The 17,613-nt window shown below is 45.0% G+C and overlaps 1 protein-coding gene across 1 annotated transcript in view; it reads right to left on the bottom strand.

Moving 5' to 3' along the window:
- Positions 1-17,613, bottom strand: part of COL20A1 (collagen type XX alpha 1 chain) — a gene marked incomplete at both ends in the record, with an annotated part of 40,557 nt that overhangs the window by 13,826 nt on the left and 9,118 nt on the right. Inside the window, 14 exons of the mRNA XM_084296387.1 lie at positions 359-501; positions 2,219-2,357; positions 4,075-4,113; positions 7,003-7,059; positions 7,348-7,477; positions 8,131-8,273; positions 10,905-11,037; positions 12,098-12,240; positions 12,748-12,877; positions 13,043-13,182; positions 13,533-13,656; positions 15,102-15,247; positions 15,770-15,899; positions 16,660-16,832. Of these exons, the coding sequence (XP_084152513.1) occupies positions 359-501; positions 2,219-2,357; positions 4,075-4,113; positions 7,003-7,059; positions 7,348-7,477; positions 8,131-8,273; positions 10,905-11,037; positions 12,098-12,240; positions 12,748-12,877; positions 13,043-13,182; positions 13,533-13,656; positions 15,102-15,247; positions 15,770-15,899; positions 16,660-16,832 (1,770 nt within the window). The remainder of the gene's footprint in view (positions 1-358; positions 502-2,218; positions 2,358-4,074; positions 4,114-7,002; positions 7,060-7,347; positions 7,478-8,130; positions 8,274-10,904; positions 11,038-12,097; positions 12,241-12,747; positions 12,878-13,042; positions 13,183-13,532; positions 13,657-15,101; positions 15,248-15,769; positions 15,900-16,659; positions 16,833-17,613) is intronic.

Raw genomic sequence — 17,613 nt, 5'->3', positions numbered from 1 at the left:
AAAGAGAATTTGATTTCACTCGCATACTGAACAATAATAAGTAAATAAACAGAAACATTGTGAAAGATTTAATGTTATAATCAGATATTTCTAAACAATGGAAAATAAAGATAACAGGTAAAAATGAAGGATATATTACAAGTAGAATACAGATGAAAATACACCTTTTAATTGCACAGGGAAGCATTTAAAATGTGATGTTGCCAGCAACAACAAAGCTTCCTGAAAACTGCTGCTGTATAAAAAATTAAAAAAAAATAATCCCCCCAAATTTCCAAGTGAATACCCAAATGAGTTCTGCTGCCTGCAGAAAGGTATGCAAATACCTGGAGTTAACGTATTCAACATGAAACCTTACGGTCAAGGTTAACACCGAGGAGGGGCTGGAAGTCCTCGTCTGTTATTTGCCACATGGCAAAGGGCTCCTTGGGGGTCTCGGGCAGGAGGCGCAGGAGGAAGCTGATGGTGTGCTCAGGTGGGATTGCAAAGAGGTGGACGTCGCTGAAATGAGACAAGAATTAGTTCCTTAAAGCAGTAAAAAGCCAGCAGACAACATCCTTCACAGACAAGGTTCACCTGTCATGTTTCTTCAGCAGGACAGCTTAGAAAAGCTTCAGCCATGGGACTTGAATGTGATATGCCACAAGAGAGCCTGGCCCTGTTTTGTGCATCCCTCTCAGGCTGTCAAAGCCTGAGCTGAGTGCTGGGCACACACTGTGAGGTCCTCGAGGAGCTTCCCCTGGTGCCATGGGGAGACCCAGGTGGAGCAGTCAGTGTCAGTCCATCACTGCCAGAGCTGCCCCAGGGAGCGCCAAAGACACAGCAAGTGCAGATTTAATGCTTGTCAAAATAGAGCTTACAAAATATCAGACAACCTGTCAGGCTCCAAAACTCTTGCCCAAGCATCCCCTTCAAAAAAGAGGAAGAACGGTGATCATGTACCACTAGGTATAGTTTTAAGTCTGATCAGAAATCGATAGAAATGCCCTGGAAGGATAAGCACAGAGCCCCCAGAAGGCGTCCCCTGTGTCCCCACATCCCAGCTGCAGAATTTGGGCTCAGCTCTGGAACTCATGAGCATGCAGCAAAGCCCATCAGCAGCTGCTGGCAGGGCCTGGCTTCCTCTGCAGCCGCTGCCGAGCTCGTCAGGGAGCGCTGGGCAGAACTGCAGGGAGGCGAAGAAGGTCAAATTGGTTATGCCTGAAATACATCTGTAATCTGAAACAAGATGCATTTGCATGGGCATACACAACTCATCAAGCATCTTTTCAGGACTGATTCATAAGTAATGTCAGCTTCTTATTCTCTCTCTGCTTCTGACGGTGTAATATCCTTGGAGAGGCGTGCATACCAGCTGAAGAAAAGGATTTGCCCATGATTTTCCAAGTATTTACACCAAAGAGCTCTCTGGATCTCCCCCATCCTGTGTACTCTAAGAAGCTTTGCTTCTTTAACTAAGATTAGGCTGAGCCAGTGCCTCAGTAATTAGGCTTTAAACAAAGTAGCACTGAATGTCAGGAGTCAGAGCATTCCTGATTTATTATTATTAAAAATGAGTGAGGTCATGGGAGCTGCCTGGCCCCCGGGACTCTGTGGAGTGGCCTTGTACACAGCAAACAGGGTCAAGCCACAACCCTCGGTGGTTATTCCTTCTCAGCAGTAAAGATCAAGCTACCGAGAGCAGCCAGGAGACAAATATTTTCTAAAGCGAAGCTCTGCCTGCAGACCAGAGATGCTGGGAGGAGGGACTGAAGATGAAAACCTGACCTCAAAATGCCATCACTGAAGTGTGCGTGGTTGTGGGCAGAATGCCTGAAGGACTGTGCAGTGCCTGTACGCGACATAAGCCTTATGTCCATCGCAGCAACTAACGCTGCAAAATCAGTGACTCTGTAAAATGGAAATTGAAAATTTTGGGCTGCACAGAAATGAATAATGAATACCCATGTTGTGTCCTCTTAACTTCTGCAGGATGTATCCTGTACTCATCTTGAGGCAAGTCCAAGGTTAATTTCTTCACGTATTATGGAAAAACATCTGACATTCTTTCCAGACAATGAAAAGTTTAGCTCATCATCTTTACAATTTAATTTTGAAGTTGCCGGTGGGGCTTCATCACTCATACACAGATCAGTGATCTCCCCTTGCCCTGAGCACAGCTAATGTGTATGCATGAGCCCAACAGCGAGCACAATGCTGGTCGCAGCTCTGCTCCCACCTGGTCCTCTGGGTGAGCTGAGTGTCCCTGAACAGTGTGAAGGTGCGGGATCCGCTGAATATGAACGGCTCCATGGCTACACCTTTAACGGAGGAATATTCCTTCTCTACTAAGCCAAACACTTCCATCATATCAAACCCTGGAACAGAGAAAAGGAGAAAATTAAGTGGTTAGAAAAGAGTGGACAAAAAATAAGTGTGATGGTAAAGCAGGTAGAATGAGCTTCTGGCTAGCAACAGGAGAAAAGGCCACAGCAGCAGACATCAGCAAGGCTGGACAGACTCACTAGAAACCTGGAGCATGTTCCACAAGTGGCAGCCAAGGAAAACAGTTTGTGTCTGTACCCTCTGCATACATTTGCTGTAATTGCCTCTTGGAGAAGGATCTACTAAAGATGGAGACTGCCATGATTTTGTTTTCAAATCTCCCGAATGAAAAACAAGTGAGAAATTACTCAAAAAAAATTAAAAAAAAATTCTCCATTTCAAATAGATGCAAAAATATTATCTTCAAAAGACGTGGAACCAGTCCAGTAATTGCTGGCAGGAAGAGTGAATTATTTCTGCTCTGAAATGCTGTATATGTAAGAGTCACAGAAAAAGGAAAAGAACTTTAAAACATGAGCATTTCCATTCCTCTCTATTTTCATGAGGCACCCAGGGGTGACCTGCCTTATGCAGCCTACAGAGGTTCTCTCCTGACATCTCTGACATCGCCTCTCCAGCTCAAGCAGCTTCATCTCACTTCCCTGGCTCATCATTAAAGCTCTGAGTCATTTTCTCATTTCAGTTTTCTGTTCTGTAAGACAAGATCTTGCAATTGGGATTCTTTTTTTAGTTTATCTGAGTTTGCAGCAGGGTGGGATGAAGGAGATAGCTCATTCTCTTGCAAATGGAAGGGCTACAACTTCATTACAACGTGAGCTTTTCAGTCTGGATTCCCTCACCCTTTCACTATTTACTGTCTCCTGCAGTTGCTTGGTTTGAGTTATTTTGTTTTTGGAAGTTGCTCCAGGTTGTACTTTTTTTCCCCTATAACATTACGAGGGTGTTTTCTAAAATAAATGGTCTACTTAATCATTATCATTACTTGATCAATAAATATCATTGTTTCTGATACAGGGCTCGTGGCACTGGAGTTGCATTAAAACACGCATGAAACACAGTAGTGCAAAGATGCAAAACAAAGCTCAATGCACAATTATAACCATATTGTAACATGATCATGTTATTAATATAATGTGAATCTGCCATGCAATGATTTCAGCCATTTCTTTTTGCTCTCTCCCTGTTTTGGTCCCACCCCACTGCATACATTTAACTTTGTGTGTTCACTAGAGCAAGAAAAGGAGCAGGCTGTCCCACACCTCAGGTACAAGCCTTAAGCAACACATTAATTCTGTCTTGCACCCAATGAATAATAATTATTCATATAAAGCCAGATTGTTTGAGCAACAAAGACAGACTTGTGAAATAATAGCCCAGACCCTGATGGGAAGAGCAATCATCCTGGATGCAGATGAGAACAAGGGTCAAGTCCCTGGCAGCTCAGCAATTTAACCCATGTCTTCCATATTCTATAAACACACTCAGCCATTCAGATTTGGGCAGGATCTGTCTCTTTCCTGGCCCTCAGATTGAAAAGTGGTCTTCACTGTCAGCATTTGAAGGGGCTCAGGTCTCACCTGATAAAGGCTGTTTTCCTGTTTCATTCACAGAGTCCTCCCCTTTCCCTCAGGGCAGGAAAACCATTCCCCCCCCATCAGCTCTTGCATATTTCTCAAAAAGCAAGATATTGTTAGATATTGTTTGAACATTTACAGCCCAGCACTGTGTGGTCTTGGTATGACACCGTACCTCGTATGGAACCTGCAGCAGAACTGATGGTGGGGCAGGCTGTGGAAAGAAAATAAAAAGGAAAAAATTAGGGGAAAAGAGAGTAGGGGATTACTAAAGCAAAACAAATACAATTCGTCTGGGCTGAGTAATGGAAGACACAGCAAAAAACGGTGAATATCACAATATTACACGGCTTAATTCAGAGTCTGACCTTGAACCTTGTTTAGATATATGGAGACAGGTACAAAATTTATGTTTATGCAGACATATAGGTTCTTCCTTGCCTTGTTCATCACAACAAACAAAAAAAAAAAGGATCGTCTTTCATCATCAAACATCTTCATGATCACTTTCTCTTGACTAAAACACCTAGCACTTCGCAATATGAAATAAAAGAGAGCATTATGTTCTGCAAGCTTCTTTTTAAAACAGACATCAAAACACTTAAATTTTTTAATAGTTCTTTTACTTAAACATGCATATTAGCGACGCTGTAAAATAAACATATCGTCAGTTCCAAATGTTATACCAGAAACTCAAAATACACTTAGTAAAAATTCAGGCATCAACCTGCTTTTTTTTGCTTTAATAATAGCCAGGAAGGGAGGAAAGATGCAGTGCTGCACATGCACTTTGACATGGTATAAGGCACAGCTTGGTGTCATCGCACACTCCAATTACATGGATCCTTATAGTATGCCTAATTTTTTGCTCTTCTTCATGTTTGAGAAACACGAAGAGTTCTGGCAAAGTTTTGCAGGTCCCCTTTCAGAAACTCACTTGATAAATCCTCTAATATGCCACAGGGCAGAAAGCAAAATCCGAGGATGCTGGGGAGAACAGGCTGTAACGTGAGGCACCGCAGTTACGAGCACTCTCCATATAAATGGTTTGGTAAGGGAGTGTTTTAGGAACCAGTGCACGAATGCTACTTTCAGTTATCTGCTGCCATTTAAATCCCAGGCCATGGATGCCAGATGGAGCTGGGACAAAGGGAATGCTTGATGCAAAATGAGAAACATCCCTGAAAATCAAGGACACTTGACAAGATGGGTTATTTCATAAGTGATTTTCTAGGTCATCTGTATAATAGAATCTAGCAGATCATTATATTAGGGCTCCATTATAACCTTTATATTGCTATTTTTACATCCATGCCATTTCACACCTCATCAAAAATGCAAGGCTTCCAATTGTCCATACCTAATTTTGTTTAAAAGATCTAAAAATGTAAAGGTGGTGTCCCATCCTCCCCATGGCACATGAGCTTCCTAAGTCCACAGGAGGTTCAATGTAATTATTCATAATCAAGTCATAATCAAACACAAAAAGAAAGGGAAAATATAGAAATGACTTTGATGTTTGCGGGACTGCTGAATCCAAGAGTTAAAACACAAAGGCTAACAAGATCCCATGACCTCCGTTATCTGACCTAATACATAGGTTTACATACGTATACCATAATTCCCATAGAGTTGGGTATAAAACCATTAAAGGAATCTATAGAAACATTAAGAAATCAGTTACTGAAGCTTAAGCCTCAAAACAACCTTTTTGAACTCGAACAGCCCCTGGTTGTGGAGCAATGTCCTGCATGCAGGACAGTCCCACACGTCTACAAGCCACACACCTGCTCTTTACAGAAACCAAACAGCTTTCCAAATGCAAACCACTGCTCAGAGTTGAAGCAAGATGAAGAAAAATAAGCTTCCCTTCAAACCCATATAAACAGGCTGTGGTCTTGCCCATTTACCAGGTATCTGCCTGCCTTGCCTGGGGGTCAGGCAGCTCCTTCTGACCCTCGCCCAGACCCCAGTGTCCGTCTCGCTGGTGCCCTGGGGGTCCTCACCTCCTTCCAGCACTTGAGTTGCTCACAGCTCTTTGATCTGGCAATGCTCAGCTCAGACAAAGCACATCAGAGTCAGGGTAAAGGAACCTTGGCACTGACAGTGTGCACTTCTGCTTTGAAGATTTTTCATTGACTCCCAGCCTAGGATTCCTGCTGTCTTGTTGTTCTCTTTGTTTTTTTGTTTTTCTCCCCAAACCCCAGCCGAATGCAGTCACTGTACAACAAATATCCACCCCTGCACCAATGTCAGACCATTTCTCTCAGTAACTTGGTTATATATCAGTGTTTGAGTCTTTTACTGCACATCCAACAGACTTGCCAAAATTATTATATATTATCTCCACTTCTTCAAAGAGTAATTATTTGATAAATTACACAATTTAGTCTTTCTCCTGTGATCTTTCCAGTGATCATAGCCATACATGCTGTAATAAATTTTACACCAACATTAGGGGATAATTGTTTTCTACTTGAAAGTTCACAGCATTTTCCTCTGTGATCTGAACACCTGCACAGTTCCTCAATAAGCCACTTGAAAACCAAGTCTAGTTTTCTTTTCTTTGTTGGGTGCAAACTAAAATTTACTCATCTAATCTGCTTCTTGGCTTCCCTCAGTAAGTTTTAAAGCTGCAGTTTTGTTTAGAATAATTTCAAATAGACAGGAAAAAGCGTTAATGCCACAATATCTGTATTCCAGTATTTCCTTCTTAACAGCTTTTTATAACCTTGTTAATTCAACAACTAGTCCGCTTCAAAGTTTGCTTTATATCAACGAGGAGAACATATGCTCATTAAATTTAATAAGGGACTTACAAGGAACTTTAATTTAAAACATGTCATCATTCTCCTTGCTCCATTTTGGTCTAGTTGTGCAGAAACCCTTTAAATACCCCCATCAGTTTCTTTACTGGGTGAGCCTGCTTTTAAGGTTATGTGGTTCCAGCCTCTCCTTGGACAGATTCACAGTCCCTAGGGATGTCTGTCAAGAAGTGCCACACCAGCTCCTGCCTGTCCTGAAGGACCCATGCTGTGTGATGTGTTACAGGGAAATAAATAAATAAATAAAATACCGAAGCCAGCCTTTATGGGTGACTTACCTTCTGTTTTAGATGGGACGAATCCTCGTATCGAAGGCAGTTTAGACATCACAGGAGCTGAAAGAGAAAGCAACGTACGCGTGAGCTCTCTTGTTCAGAACCGTGACACTTGGCTCAAGATCTGCATGGCCACCAGCCCTTCCTGCTCATCCTTGAATTGCAAATAGATTGCAGAAATTGGGGGAGGATTTTCCCTTTCCCAGGTTAGCAGTCCACCCTGCTGAGCAAAACCATGGCCCCAGCCATAGCCCAGTGCAAGCAAGGACATCACTGCCCCTGTAGAGATTACCTCAGACCTGATAGAGGAAAGGCAATGAAGATACATGTGCTGATGGGTTCACTCACCTGTCCGGCCCGTTGCAGACGTGCTCTCACTCTCCCCCGTGTAGTGGACAGCTGAAACGATGACCTTGTAGGCTCGGTCAGGCAGCAGCGACTGCAAGGTCACGCTGCTGCTTTTCCCAGAAGCCATGATCTACAATAGAGTGGAAAAAAGAGCTCAGCGTTTGGGCAGGTTTCCCATTTTAACTCTTATTCAAACCCTGGAGTTACACTGAGCGTTTCTAGCAGTGTGCCAGAACAGACATGCTCAGGGCATCATCCCCACTTTGTTCAGGCAACGGTAAAAGTAAACCAAGGAAGCTTGGCTATACATTGCCATCAGATCAGTTGTGTCCATGGGAAGAGCATTTCCCTATGTAAATATGTAAATGCCCCAATATTCTCCTTGCAGATGGGTCAAAAGATCCTTATAACACAGTAACCTGTCTGCAAATGTGCATTTTAAAAGGTTCAAGTTTAACCTCCTCAAGTCAGAGGGACAACAGACTGTTAGATCCTCTAACACTGCCTTGGAGAATTCCCCTCCCTGGTTCAGGGAGAGAAGAAAGCAGTTATTTTAGCAGTTTTGACGGACAAAAAAGGTAACAATCACAAGGAAACCTGGAAGTCTTCTTCACAAAACACCATGCCAGCAAGTAAAGGGAAGAGATTTGGGTTTGTACTCCTGCAAACCACTTATACTTAGGGCACATCCTACTGGAGTGAGCAGGGCTCCCTTGGGTGTGAAATTGTCCCCGTGTCCCTCTGCTCTGGTGCCTGTCCCCTGCAAAGGAGCTGGAGTCTTACTGTTTGCTGAGCACCGGTATCAGAGACAGGGCTGTAGGTGATCTTGTAGTGCTGTACACGGCCCTCGGGGGGCTTCCAGTGGACCTGGAGGCTGGTGGGGCTCTCGGAGTCGATGAAGAGGTTGGTGGGTGGGCTCCGGGAATCTGTGCCAGGGATTAAAGGTGAGCAGTGTGAAAGTCTGGTAGCGGTGCATGTAAATGGGACCAGCCTCGTGTGCTTCCAGGTCCCTTCCTGAACGTTTCACTGCCCTGCTCCTGACCAGGGCTCGAAGCAGAAGCAGTCACCTCAGGGACCAGGCAGGGGAGGAAACGGAGCCTGGAGGGATGAGGATTGCCCGAGTACAACATGGTACAACTCAAGCATTCAGAAATTCAAAGCCTGGGACCAGAAAAAGAAAATAAATAAATAAATACATCTTTGATGGGGAGAAGAGTTCCGGAAACACAAGGAAAAGAGATTCTTTGTATGTATCGTGGGCAAACACCAAAGAACAGCCTCCACAAAGACAAAACTGTACTTGTATTTCAGCAAAGATCTGGAAATAGTGTAAAAATAGCTTGATTGCTGGTTAAGCCTGGATCAAAGCTCGTGTATCATCATTTCTACTATTTCTCGGCTTTTCCTTTGTTTTAAAATAATTCTTAAAAAAAAAAAAAAAAAAAAGTATCCAGCACACAGCACTTTTGCCTAGCTCTTCTCACACCACCACCCACAGCCTCAGGGGGGGGACCCATGTACAAAGCTTGAGCTACTCCCCTTTTCCTGGCCCTGCACCACAACATGTGGATGTATCCCAAATGGGTGATGGGCTGAGACATGGTCAGCAAGAACAGGATTTGCCAGAGATGAAAGCTGAGCAGCTTTTAATTATGTAAAGGCATTTTTTTCCCTGGGGTCCCACTGTGTAGTGAACTGGATCTGGCAACAGAGGCTGTTATGCTGGAGGGATTTCTCTGGGCAGGGGCTGGGGGTCAGTAAGGGAAAGACAGAGGGGGCTAAATCCATCCACTGCTCAAACACAGGACTCAAGAGCATGGGGTCACCTACTCCAGGAGTTTGTTTCCAAGCAGTTTCTTGGTCTGTACAAACTTCTGGCCTTAAACCCACACTGATATGAAGACAAAGAAGTCTTGGAAAGAGAAAAATGAACTTTTTTTTTCCCCAGAAGAAACTAAAAATGATGAGTGAGCCCTAAAGACAGCCAAGGACACACACACAGGCTATGAAGTTTCTATTCTGCAGTTTTACCTGCAGTGCAAACAAGCTCTTCTGCCCACCCAGCAAAGTCTGAGGTGACCTTAGAGCACACGTTGAACAAAGATTATTTGCATCTTCATTGATCCTCCTTCCCTTTTTCTGGACAAAATGAGCCTACTTTTCCTGAAGCTGAACCAAGTTTTGCTGGGAGCTGAATCAGGCTGGAGGCTGTTGCTGTGCATCACCGCAAGGTAAAGCGGAGAAGAAAACAAGTGTGGGAGGAAAAGTCACTTCAACGACGCTATTATTAGTGCTGTGCTATACCTCTGCATCTCTGCTGCCTGCATTGGCTATTTCATTCAGCTGACGTAAGTGGAGGCTCTGTTTAAGTGAACAAAAGGAAAGTTAACTAAACTCTTATAAGTCGGGTTTATTCTGGAAAGCCCACAGGCCCTGCAGAATTGATGGCATGGATCTGACAGCCAGGGGAAAGGTCAGCTCCTGAAGCTGCCCATGAGGAAGGAAGCACCTCTGGCACAGAGGACACCATCTGTGCTTTTCACTCGCCTCCTGAGCCTCTGCACCCTGCTCCTCCACAGGAGGAATCCCGGGTCCAAGCAAGGACTGCTTGCCCAAATGCACCTAGAAGAGCACCATCACGTGTCATTTGCAGTGGGCTGAGGAAGCTCCTTTAACATTTTGCAAATTGTGCTTTAAAATAGTCATTCGCTTTTCTGAAGCCTCTAAACAGCTCTAATATTCCCTTTTTTCTTATAGAGCTGTGGGATGCTTTCGTTATTATTTTTTTCTTGTTGACATGCAGCTCCCAGGTACTTGCCTGAGGTTAGCTTTCTGTAAACAAATGCTATTGTTATTCATTATTAATAAAACCTGAGCTTCTTATTCCAGGATTGCCATTTACTCTGAGCTTCATCAGCTCAACACCAGCCTAAAAGACTTTATTCTGCAAAAGAGGTTGAGAGCTGAGAGATGGAGGAGAGAACTGCTGCTGCTGAATGAATTGTATTCCATTCACTGCCAACAAAGCCATTATACAGGCAATATTAATTAAGAGGACCTCTGGGAATACCACTTTTTAAACCTCATATCCAGCCAGTACAAAGTGAGATTTAGATAATGCTTCCATGCTGAGTCTGCCTACAGGATTCTCTCTCATTTTTTAAGTGCCCTCAGATGATGCATAGCTCAGCAATGATGTAGTTAAAGAAGTCCTCACCCTCCTTAGCAGATAATATTTTACTAACAGGAAACATTCATTAGGCAACACATTCAGCTGAGCACCCTACAGAAAGCCAATGCATTTTCATCAATACACCATACAGAAGGGGAAAGAAATGGATCAGCCAGCTCATGCTTGCCCAGCCTATTTTTCTCAGGAGAAATTCAGAATGCTCAGATGGGAACCTAAATATCTGTAGCCACTTTTAGACATTCAGGTTTGGGTTTTAAGAGCTGCAGAAGAACAGATCTGAGCTGCTGGTCTGTGCTTGGGTCTGAGGGATCCCATGCCCTTATTGTTATTCCTGGGCTGTGGATACCAAACATCGATCACTTACTGGTCCTGTGCTGAATAGAGACCGTGTCACTTCGAGCACCATCTTTGTAGTAGGCCCAGATGGATATTTTGTAGTCTGTGTTCTTCTGCAAGCCTGGCAGGATGGCAGTTGCCACATTTCCAGCGATGGAGAGCTACGGCAAGGCAAGAAATGAGTCAGTTGAATCCCCAGGCTTCCCCAAGCTAGTTCGTGCCATCCAAAGGTCTGGCTCACAGACTGCCTTCAGGCACAAACGAGTTAGCACAGGGCTTTGGGGATAAAGTCAACTCTTGTGGGTTGTACAAATCTAAGCAAAAGCAAAGTTCCAGCCCTAACTAATGCAGGGTAGATGCCCATGCATTGCTGGCCAGTTATATTTAACAGCTATATCAATACCATGGGACAGTGCTCTAACAAACGGTAGTCAACCTGCCATGAGCATGAAATCCATCTGCTCAGTTTCCATCCTTTAGCTGTACTGGGGACAGAAGCCCCAGTATACCCCTGTTCCAGCCCAAATGTGAAGCCTTTTATGGGAGACTCATGCATATTTGATCCACTTCAACTGCTGTTTGCACTCATACTGAAAATAAGGGCTTGAGATGAAAGACGCCACCTGGTCCATCCCTTCCCCTGCTGCATCAGCTCTGGGTCTGGTCGTTCTCCTCTGTATGCTCCTCAGATGTCCTCATCCTTCTTGAGGAGCAGTATCCCCAAAGCAGTCACTGCTTATCACCACCATAAATACTTGAGTATTATCTTTGTCTTCTCCACAACAACTTGACATTGTGGGCTGGTAATATTCTGCAACCCCAGATCTTTTCCTACAGAACTGCTTCTTAGCGGTTTATTCGACATCCTGTATACCTGTAGTTAATTATTCCTGCCTAAGCTTAATACTTTCTGCTTGTCCCTATTGAATTTCATCCTTGAGGTTTTTTCCAGAACACTTCTGCAATCTTCAAAGAGCCTGGAGGACTCTGACCCTGCCGCTCCTGCTTCCAGCACTCAAGGTGACGACTGCAATGTGCAGAGCAGGGCCCAGGCCAGACCCCATCTTTACTGCATAGGCAGTGGTGGTGACCTGCTGAATTTCCTGAGCCCATTAACCCCAAAATATTTGCATCTCTCCTTGCCACTCCTGCAGGTGAGCACGGAGCCATCAAGCAGACCCAAATCCAACCCATCCTCCCCAGCTGTTTGCGGGTCCGTACCTCCTGAGGCTTCTCCCCAGCGGCTGTGCTCCATTTGATCTGATAGACAACCACGTCAGAGGCAGCAACAGCTTCCCACTGCAGCCGCAGGCTGTTCCCGGAGAGCTCGGTCACCTTCAGTGCCCGCGGCGGGGGGACCTTTACTGAGGGACACAGAAGGAAATGGAGCTGAAGCGCTGACAGCGCCTCATCAGAGCCAAGGTGGGGAGCAGATGGTCAGGGAGCAACACATCAACCGAGCAGATGTCCGAGCCCAGCCTGTCTTTCGCTTCTTCAGGCCCAAATGACAACAGCCATCAGGACAGAGAGGGGTAAATCACTTTTAAAACCCTAATTAAGGAGGATTATTTCATTTGTGGGGAGGACATGTGTCGCTCTGGTACTGTAAAGAGGAGAACGCTCCCAAGGACGTGGAGGTTAGCAACACACAGTGCTTTTCCCTCTTCTGCTTCCTTCGTTTACTCCTTCCACCCCATTTTAAACATAACAGAGCTGGGCATGTACCACACAAAGAATCAGACATTTGGGTTTTGTGCAAGGCTTTGGGTCATAACCTGCTGGGACCAGTCTTGAAAGCATCCCAGTTTAGACACACAAGCCAATTGTGCCACCTGTAAACAGGACAAAACCCATTTCCATTCCCTACTTACAGGTGGTAACGTTGCCAGTAATCGGGAAGGAGTCGCCTTCATCATACGTAGACCTGACACTGATGAAGTACTGGGTAAGGGAGGACAAAGGCCTCAGGACGGTGGATGTTGCAGTGCCAGGAACCTCAACCTGCAAAAGAGGAGGAGGAGGAGTTAGGAGAGAAGCGTGGAGGCAGCTGCAGAGGGCACAAGGCTGACAACTGCCTCAAAAACGCCCGTTTTGGAGTTAAAATCCTGCCAGCAGACTGCTCCCTGAGAAGAGGGCAGTGTCTGGCATCCCATAGTGGGCACTCACCTCCCCAGTGTTGCTCCCTCCGCTCGCCTCGTAGGTGACGTGGTGAGCCTTCACCGCCTGAGATGCAGCCTCCCAGCTGACACGGACGGACGCGTGGCTGAGCTCGGAGAAGCTCAGGTATCGGGGGGGACTCAAGGGCACTGCAAAAAACTCATTCACCATGGAGGAAAATATTCTCTTCATGCCACTGCTGTAGGTGCCTCTGGTGTGTCATGAAAGGTTTTAGGTGGAGAAATGGTAAAGTAATTCCCCTTTTCTCCCCCCAACAAAAAGACCTCGGGGAACAGCTCTTTCAGGAGTCCTCTTTTACCAGGGGAAAATCATGCCTTTTCACAGCTCAACAAGGGATTAGAGGTCCCTTCAGGGACTGATATTTGCATAATATAAGGCAGGGTTTACGAGCCACATGCCCAATATGAGAAGTACCTCCTGTAACAGATCCATCCTGCCTGAAGGGTTTAATAACAGCTTAATAAGCAGCAGCACTTACAGGTGGTTTCCTGGATGCTGGCTGGATCACTTGCATCTTCCCCGTACATCGCATACACAGCGACAGAGTACTCTGTGCTGGGCAACAGCCCATCCAGCAGGACCTCAGGCTGGGCCACCTTCACCTGCCAACAGAGAGCCACTTTGGGGCACCCTTCTGCTCTGGGGGCACCCTCTGACACCATCAGCAGAGCAAAACCTTACAGAGGCACAGACCAAGGTCCTTTTTGTATCACTAGTGATGCTTGCACACTCGGAGAGGTGCTTCATAGTGCTCAGGGCATCTCTGCTTCCCTTCCCAAGGGACACCAAGCACATCTGGGGGTCACATCACTTTCTCCCACCATCGTTTGCTGAGGTATCAATGTCTTATACAGAGATGTTACTGCTTTGGTGGATCTGGAGTTATCTGAAGCGAGCAGGAAGTGATTTGTTGCTTCTAAGGACAAATCTCACTGTGATTTTCCTGGGAAATTCACTAAATCAGAACGAACCGGAAAGTAGAAAGCAGAACAGCTTTCATCACTGAAAATATTAAGTTTGGAGTATCCCAAACCCCTATTCTTAGTGAAAGTCTCCCCCAGAAGGAAGGCAACATAGCAGGAAGCTAGCATAGATTTCTGTTTGCAGACATCCTGCAGTGACACCCCCCAGGACAAAGCCCAGCCCTGGGGACACTGGGACACCAACATCCCTGAGTCACACAGAGAGGATGGAAGCAGAGCAAAGAACTTGAGGTTTTAAGTGAGAGATGAGAATCCCATTTTCCTCGGGGGCCTGGGAAGCCAGGCTTGCAGAGGAGCTGCCTGCTGCAAGCAGGGCGATAGCGGCTGGGTTGCTGCCACCTGCCGCTAACACCGCACAGCCACAGCCTGCTCGCTGCAGAAATCCACCTTGGGGACTTAACAGAAATCTGCACAGATTTATAAAAGGCTGGGAACATTTTAATGCTGGTTTATCAGGCATCCCATAGGTAGGCAACCGGAAAAAAATGCTCTATATGCTCAAATAAAAATGTAAATGTTGTTTTCTTTTCAAATGTTCTGAATGTTTCAAAAAAAATGTAATTGTACACTTAAAGCAGAGTACAAGCCTTAATTGCAGCTATTGCTGTGCCATCAGGAGCGGAATCTGAGTCAAAGAGGTGATGCACATTTGCACAGGTACTCCAGACAACTTATTAAAATGCAATGTGACAAAAGGGACCTTAGAAGTTTTTAAACAATTTTCCACTCTCTGAGCATTGTTTTGCTTTTATATGGTGTCATAGTTCACTCTCTAAAGGTCAGTGAAAATTGCCCTAACAAAATTTTAATTAATATTTTAAGATAAACAAAACAAAAGCATTTCTCTACAGCCTCAAGGATACAGAAATTACTCTGGGAACTGCACAGATATGAGCTCTGTCCCTGGAGCCCCAAAGATTTCTGTGTTTCAGGTCTGCTCTCTATATAAAATGGTCACTACTTAAATCCCACATGGAGAGGCAGGGTTTCATTTTGGCCTAAAGTAACTGAGAAGAGTCCAGACAGAGCAAAACCAATATTGTTGTTATTCTCATGAGCCCTACCTCCATCGTATAGTCCTCTGCTCCATCAGGGGCTGCAGAGCAGAGCACCAGGTACTGCGTGGCTCCCGGGGCTGCCTTCCAGCTCAGCCTCATGCTGTTGTGGCTCAGCTCAGAGACGCGCAGGGAGCGGGGGGAAGACAGAGGCACTGGGGGAAGAGAAAAAGCAGCTTCAGTGTGCGAGGTCTGAGCTCAAACCCTGCAGGGGAGTTGGGTTTACAGCAGCTACTGCAAGCTGGTGGACACCCATCCCATGTCTAACACAGTGGGATGATCACTTTGCAAGGAATAGGGTTATTTCATTTGCAGCCCAGTGATGGCAAAGGAGCAAGATGTTTTTAGCATGATGTGTTACTGCTGTGACAGGGTGAGCTGAGCACTGCGGTGGTGAATGGTGGTGCAGAATGACATGGGTGGAAAGGGACCCCTGAAGGTCTGTGGGCCCAACTCTGCTGCTCAAAGCAGGGCCAGATTACAGAAGGATGCTCAGGGCCTTGTCCAGTCAAACTCTGAACATCTCCAAGGATGGAGATAGCTGTAGATGGACCATCTGAACTACAGGGAGGGGGGAAATACAATGCCAGGCTCCAGACTGAGGTGGTTGCAAAGACAGAGCTTTGCTCACCTACCACAACCATGCATTGGAGTGATCCTCCCTACTCACGACCTACGTGTGGAGGTGACGCCTCTCAGCCCATCCCCAACAGCGGTGTCATAAATAGGAAACACCGACACCAGATACTCCGTGTGCGAGGTCAAGTTGGAAAGCCTCAGAGAGGAGACTGCTCCATCTAAAATCACCTGAAAGCACAAAGGAGGGCTGTCAGGACAGGGCGGTGTCAGCTGCCCTCTAGCAGCAGAACAGCCTTCCTGGGCTAGCATGGCTTATTTGTAGCACATCTGCACCCAGAAACACGGAGTCTGATTGCCCTCTAAATTTTCTGACAGCTCGTATCTCTGGGGAAGCTCTCTTGCCCTCCCCAAAATGAGGAGATTGGAGGCTGTGAACTTTTCTGTCCTCTAAGGAGTGGATCTGTACAAACATCAAGCACAAGCCCCTAAACATGCTCAGAAATGAATGGAACAGTTCAGTTGGAAGGGACCTACAAATCTAATCAAGACCAATTGTCTTATCACATCAGGCCTAAACAAAAATTAAAGTATATTACTAAGGGCAATCCATCAAGTATTTGGATTTGCTTTTCCAAATTTTTATATCCTTCACAGATCAGCGTCCTTGGACAAATCTGTGTTCCCATGTATCCTGAGTCAAAACAGATGCTTTAGGGAGGGGATAATGCTGTGCAAGAGAAAACTCCACATCAGCATGGCTTGCAGTAGTTTCAGCAACATGATGTCCATCCCTTTTCCTCCTCTGTCTTGCCATCCTCTCAGCTTTTTACTTATGCATTCAGTGCTTGTTTAATTTCATCTGTTTTTCACTGATGCCCTATGATAACTGCACTCCTACCCTCATCTCTCCATCTACTCAAGCCTACCAAAACCCCCAGCCACTGCCTGGAAGGCACCGCAGCCTCGGATGGCCAAAAAGGCCCCTCACCTCCTTGGGGGTGCCACCCTTCGATGGGTAATACACAATCCGGTATTTCTTTGGTGGTCTCAGAGGAGGACTCCAGGTCAAGTGCATGCTCTTAGAGGTCACAGCTGATATTTTAAGGTCAGTGGGGCTCAGCTGGAGACCCATATCTGTGGGGATATCTTTCACAGTACTACCTAGTGATTAAAAACACAATTACTTTCTCATATTCAGACTTCTCATACCAAGCATACTTCCTAGCTCATAAATACGAGTAACATTTTTCAAACCAAGTTGCAGTCCCCTTTCCTACAGAGCACAGAAACAGTTCCAAACTGCTGTTAAATAAATATTTTAAAACTGGGCACCCGGAACATAAATACTCCACAGAGAACAGGCTGTGCATTTTGCTGGGAGCTGGCAATATTTTTTCAACAGAAATCTGTATTTTTGCATGTATTCAAAAGACGATTTTTCAATTATAAAGGTCTGTTAAAATTAAATATAAGACTATCTTGATTTTTTTTTTTAATGCAACACATCTTTCTTTAGGCTAACCTGCATTTGTGAAAATATGTCAAAACGTATTTTCAAAAAAACATCTAACAAGTTCAAATTAATAAGAACGAACGTAATTATTTTTATTAATCTCCAGAGTGTTAAAATAAAAGTCTGCTTGAAAGTTTGGCTTTCTTGCTCTCCTTAGGCAAATCTTAGAGCAGAGAGAGATGGAAATATGTACATGATATTCCTTCTGAGGAATCTAAGCTAACATCTGGAGTAGCTCTTCACTCCCCTGTTCATCACACAAGCTGCCCTCCAGAAAAAAAAGAAATAATAATAAAATAATAATAGACTGGTTTTAACTTGAAGATTCCTTGGAGATTACTTAAAGGGTGGGAAAAATATAGTTAGATATTTTGCTATCTCCTCTTCCTATTTCCTCCACATACTCTCCCTAATATTAGCCCCTTTGCT

Source organism: Netta rufina, assembly GCF_964035555.1.
Source record: "Netta rufina genome assembly, chromosome: 16".
NCBI lineage: Eukaryota > Metazoa > Chordata > Aves > Anseriformes > Anatidae > Netta > Netta rufina.
The sequence above is the reverse complement of the archived record's forward strand: the minus strand, read 5'-3'. Positions and strand labels throughout refer to the sequence as shown.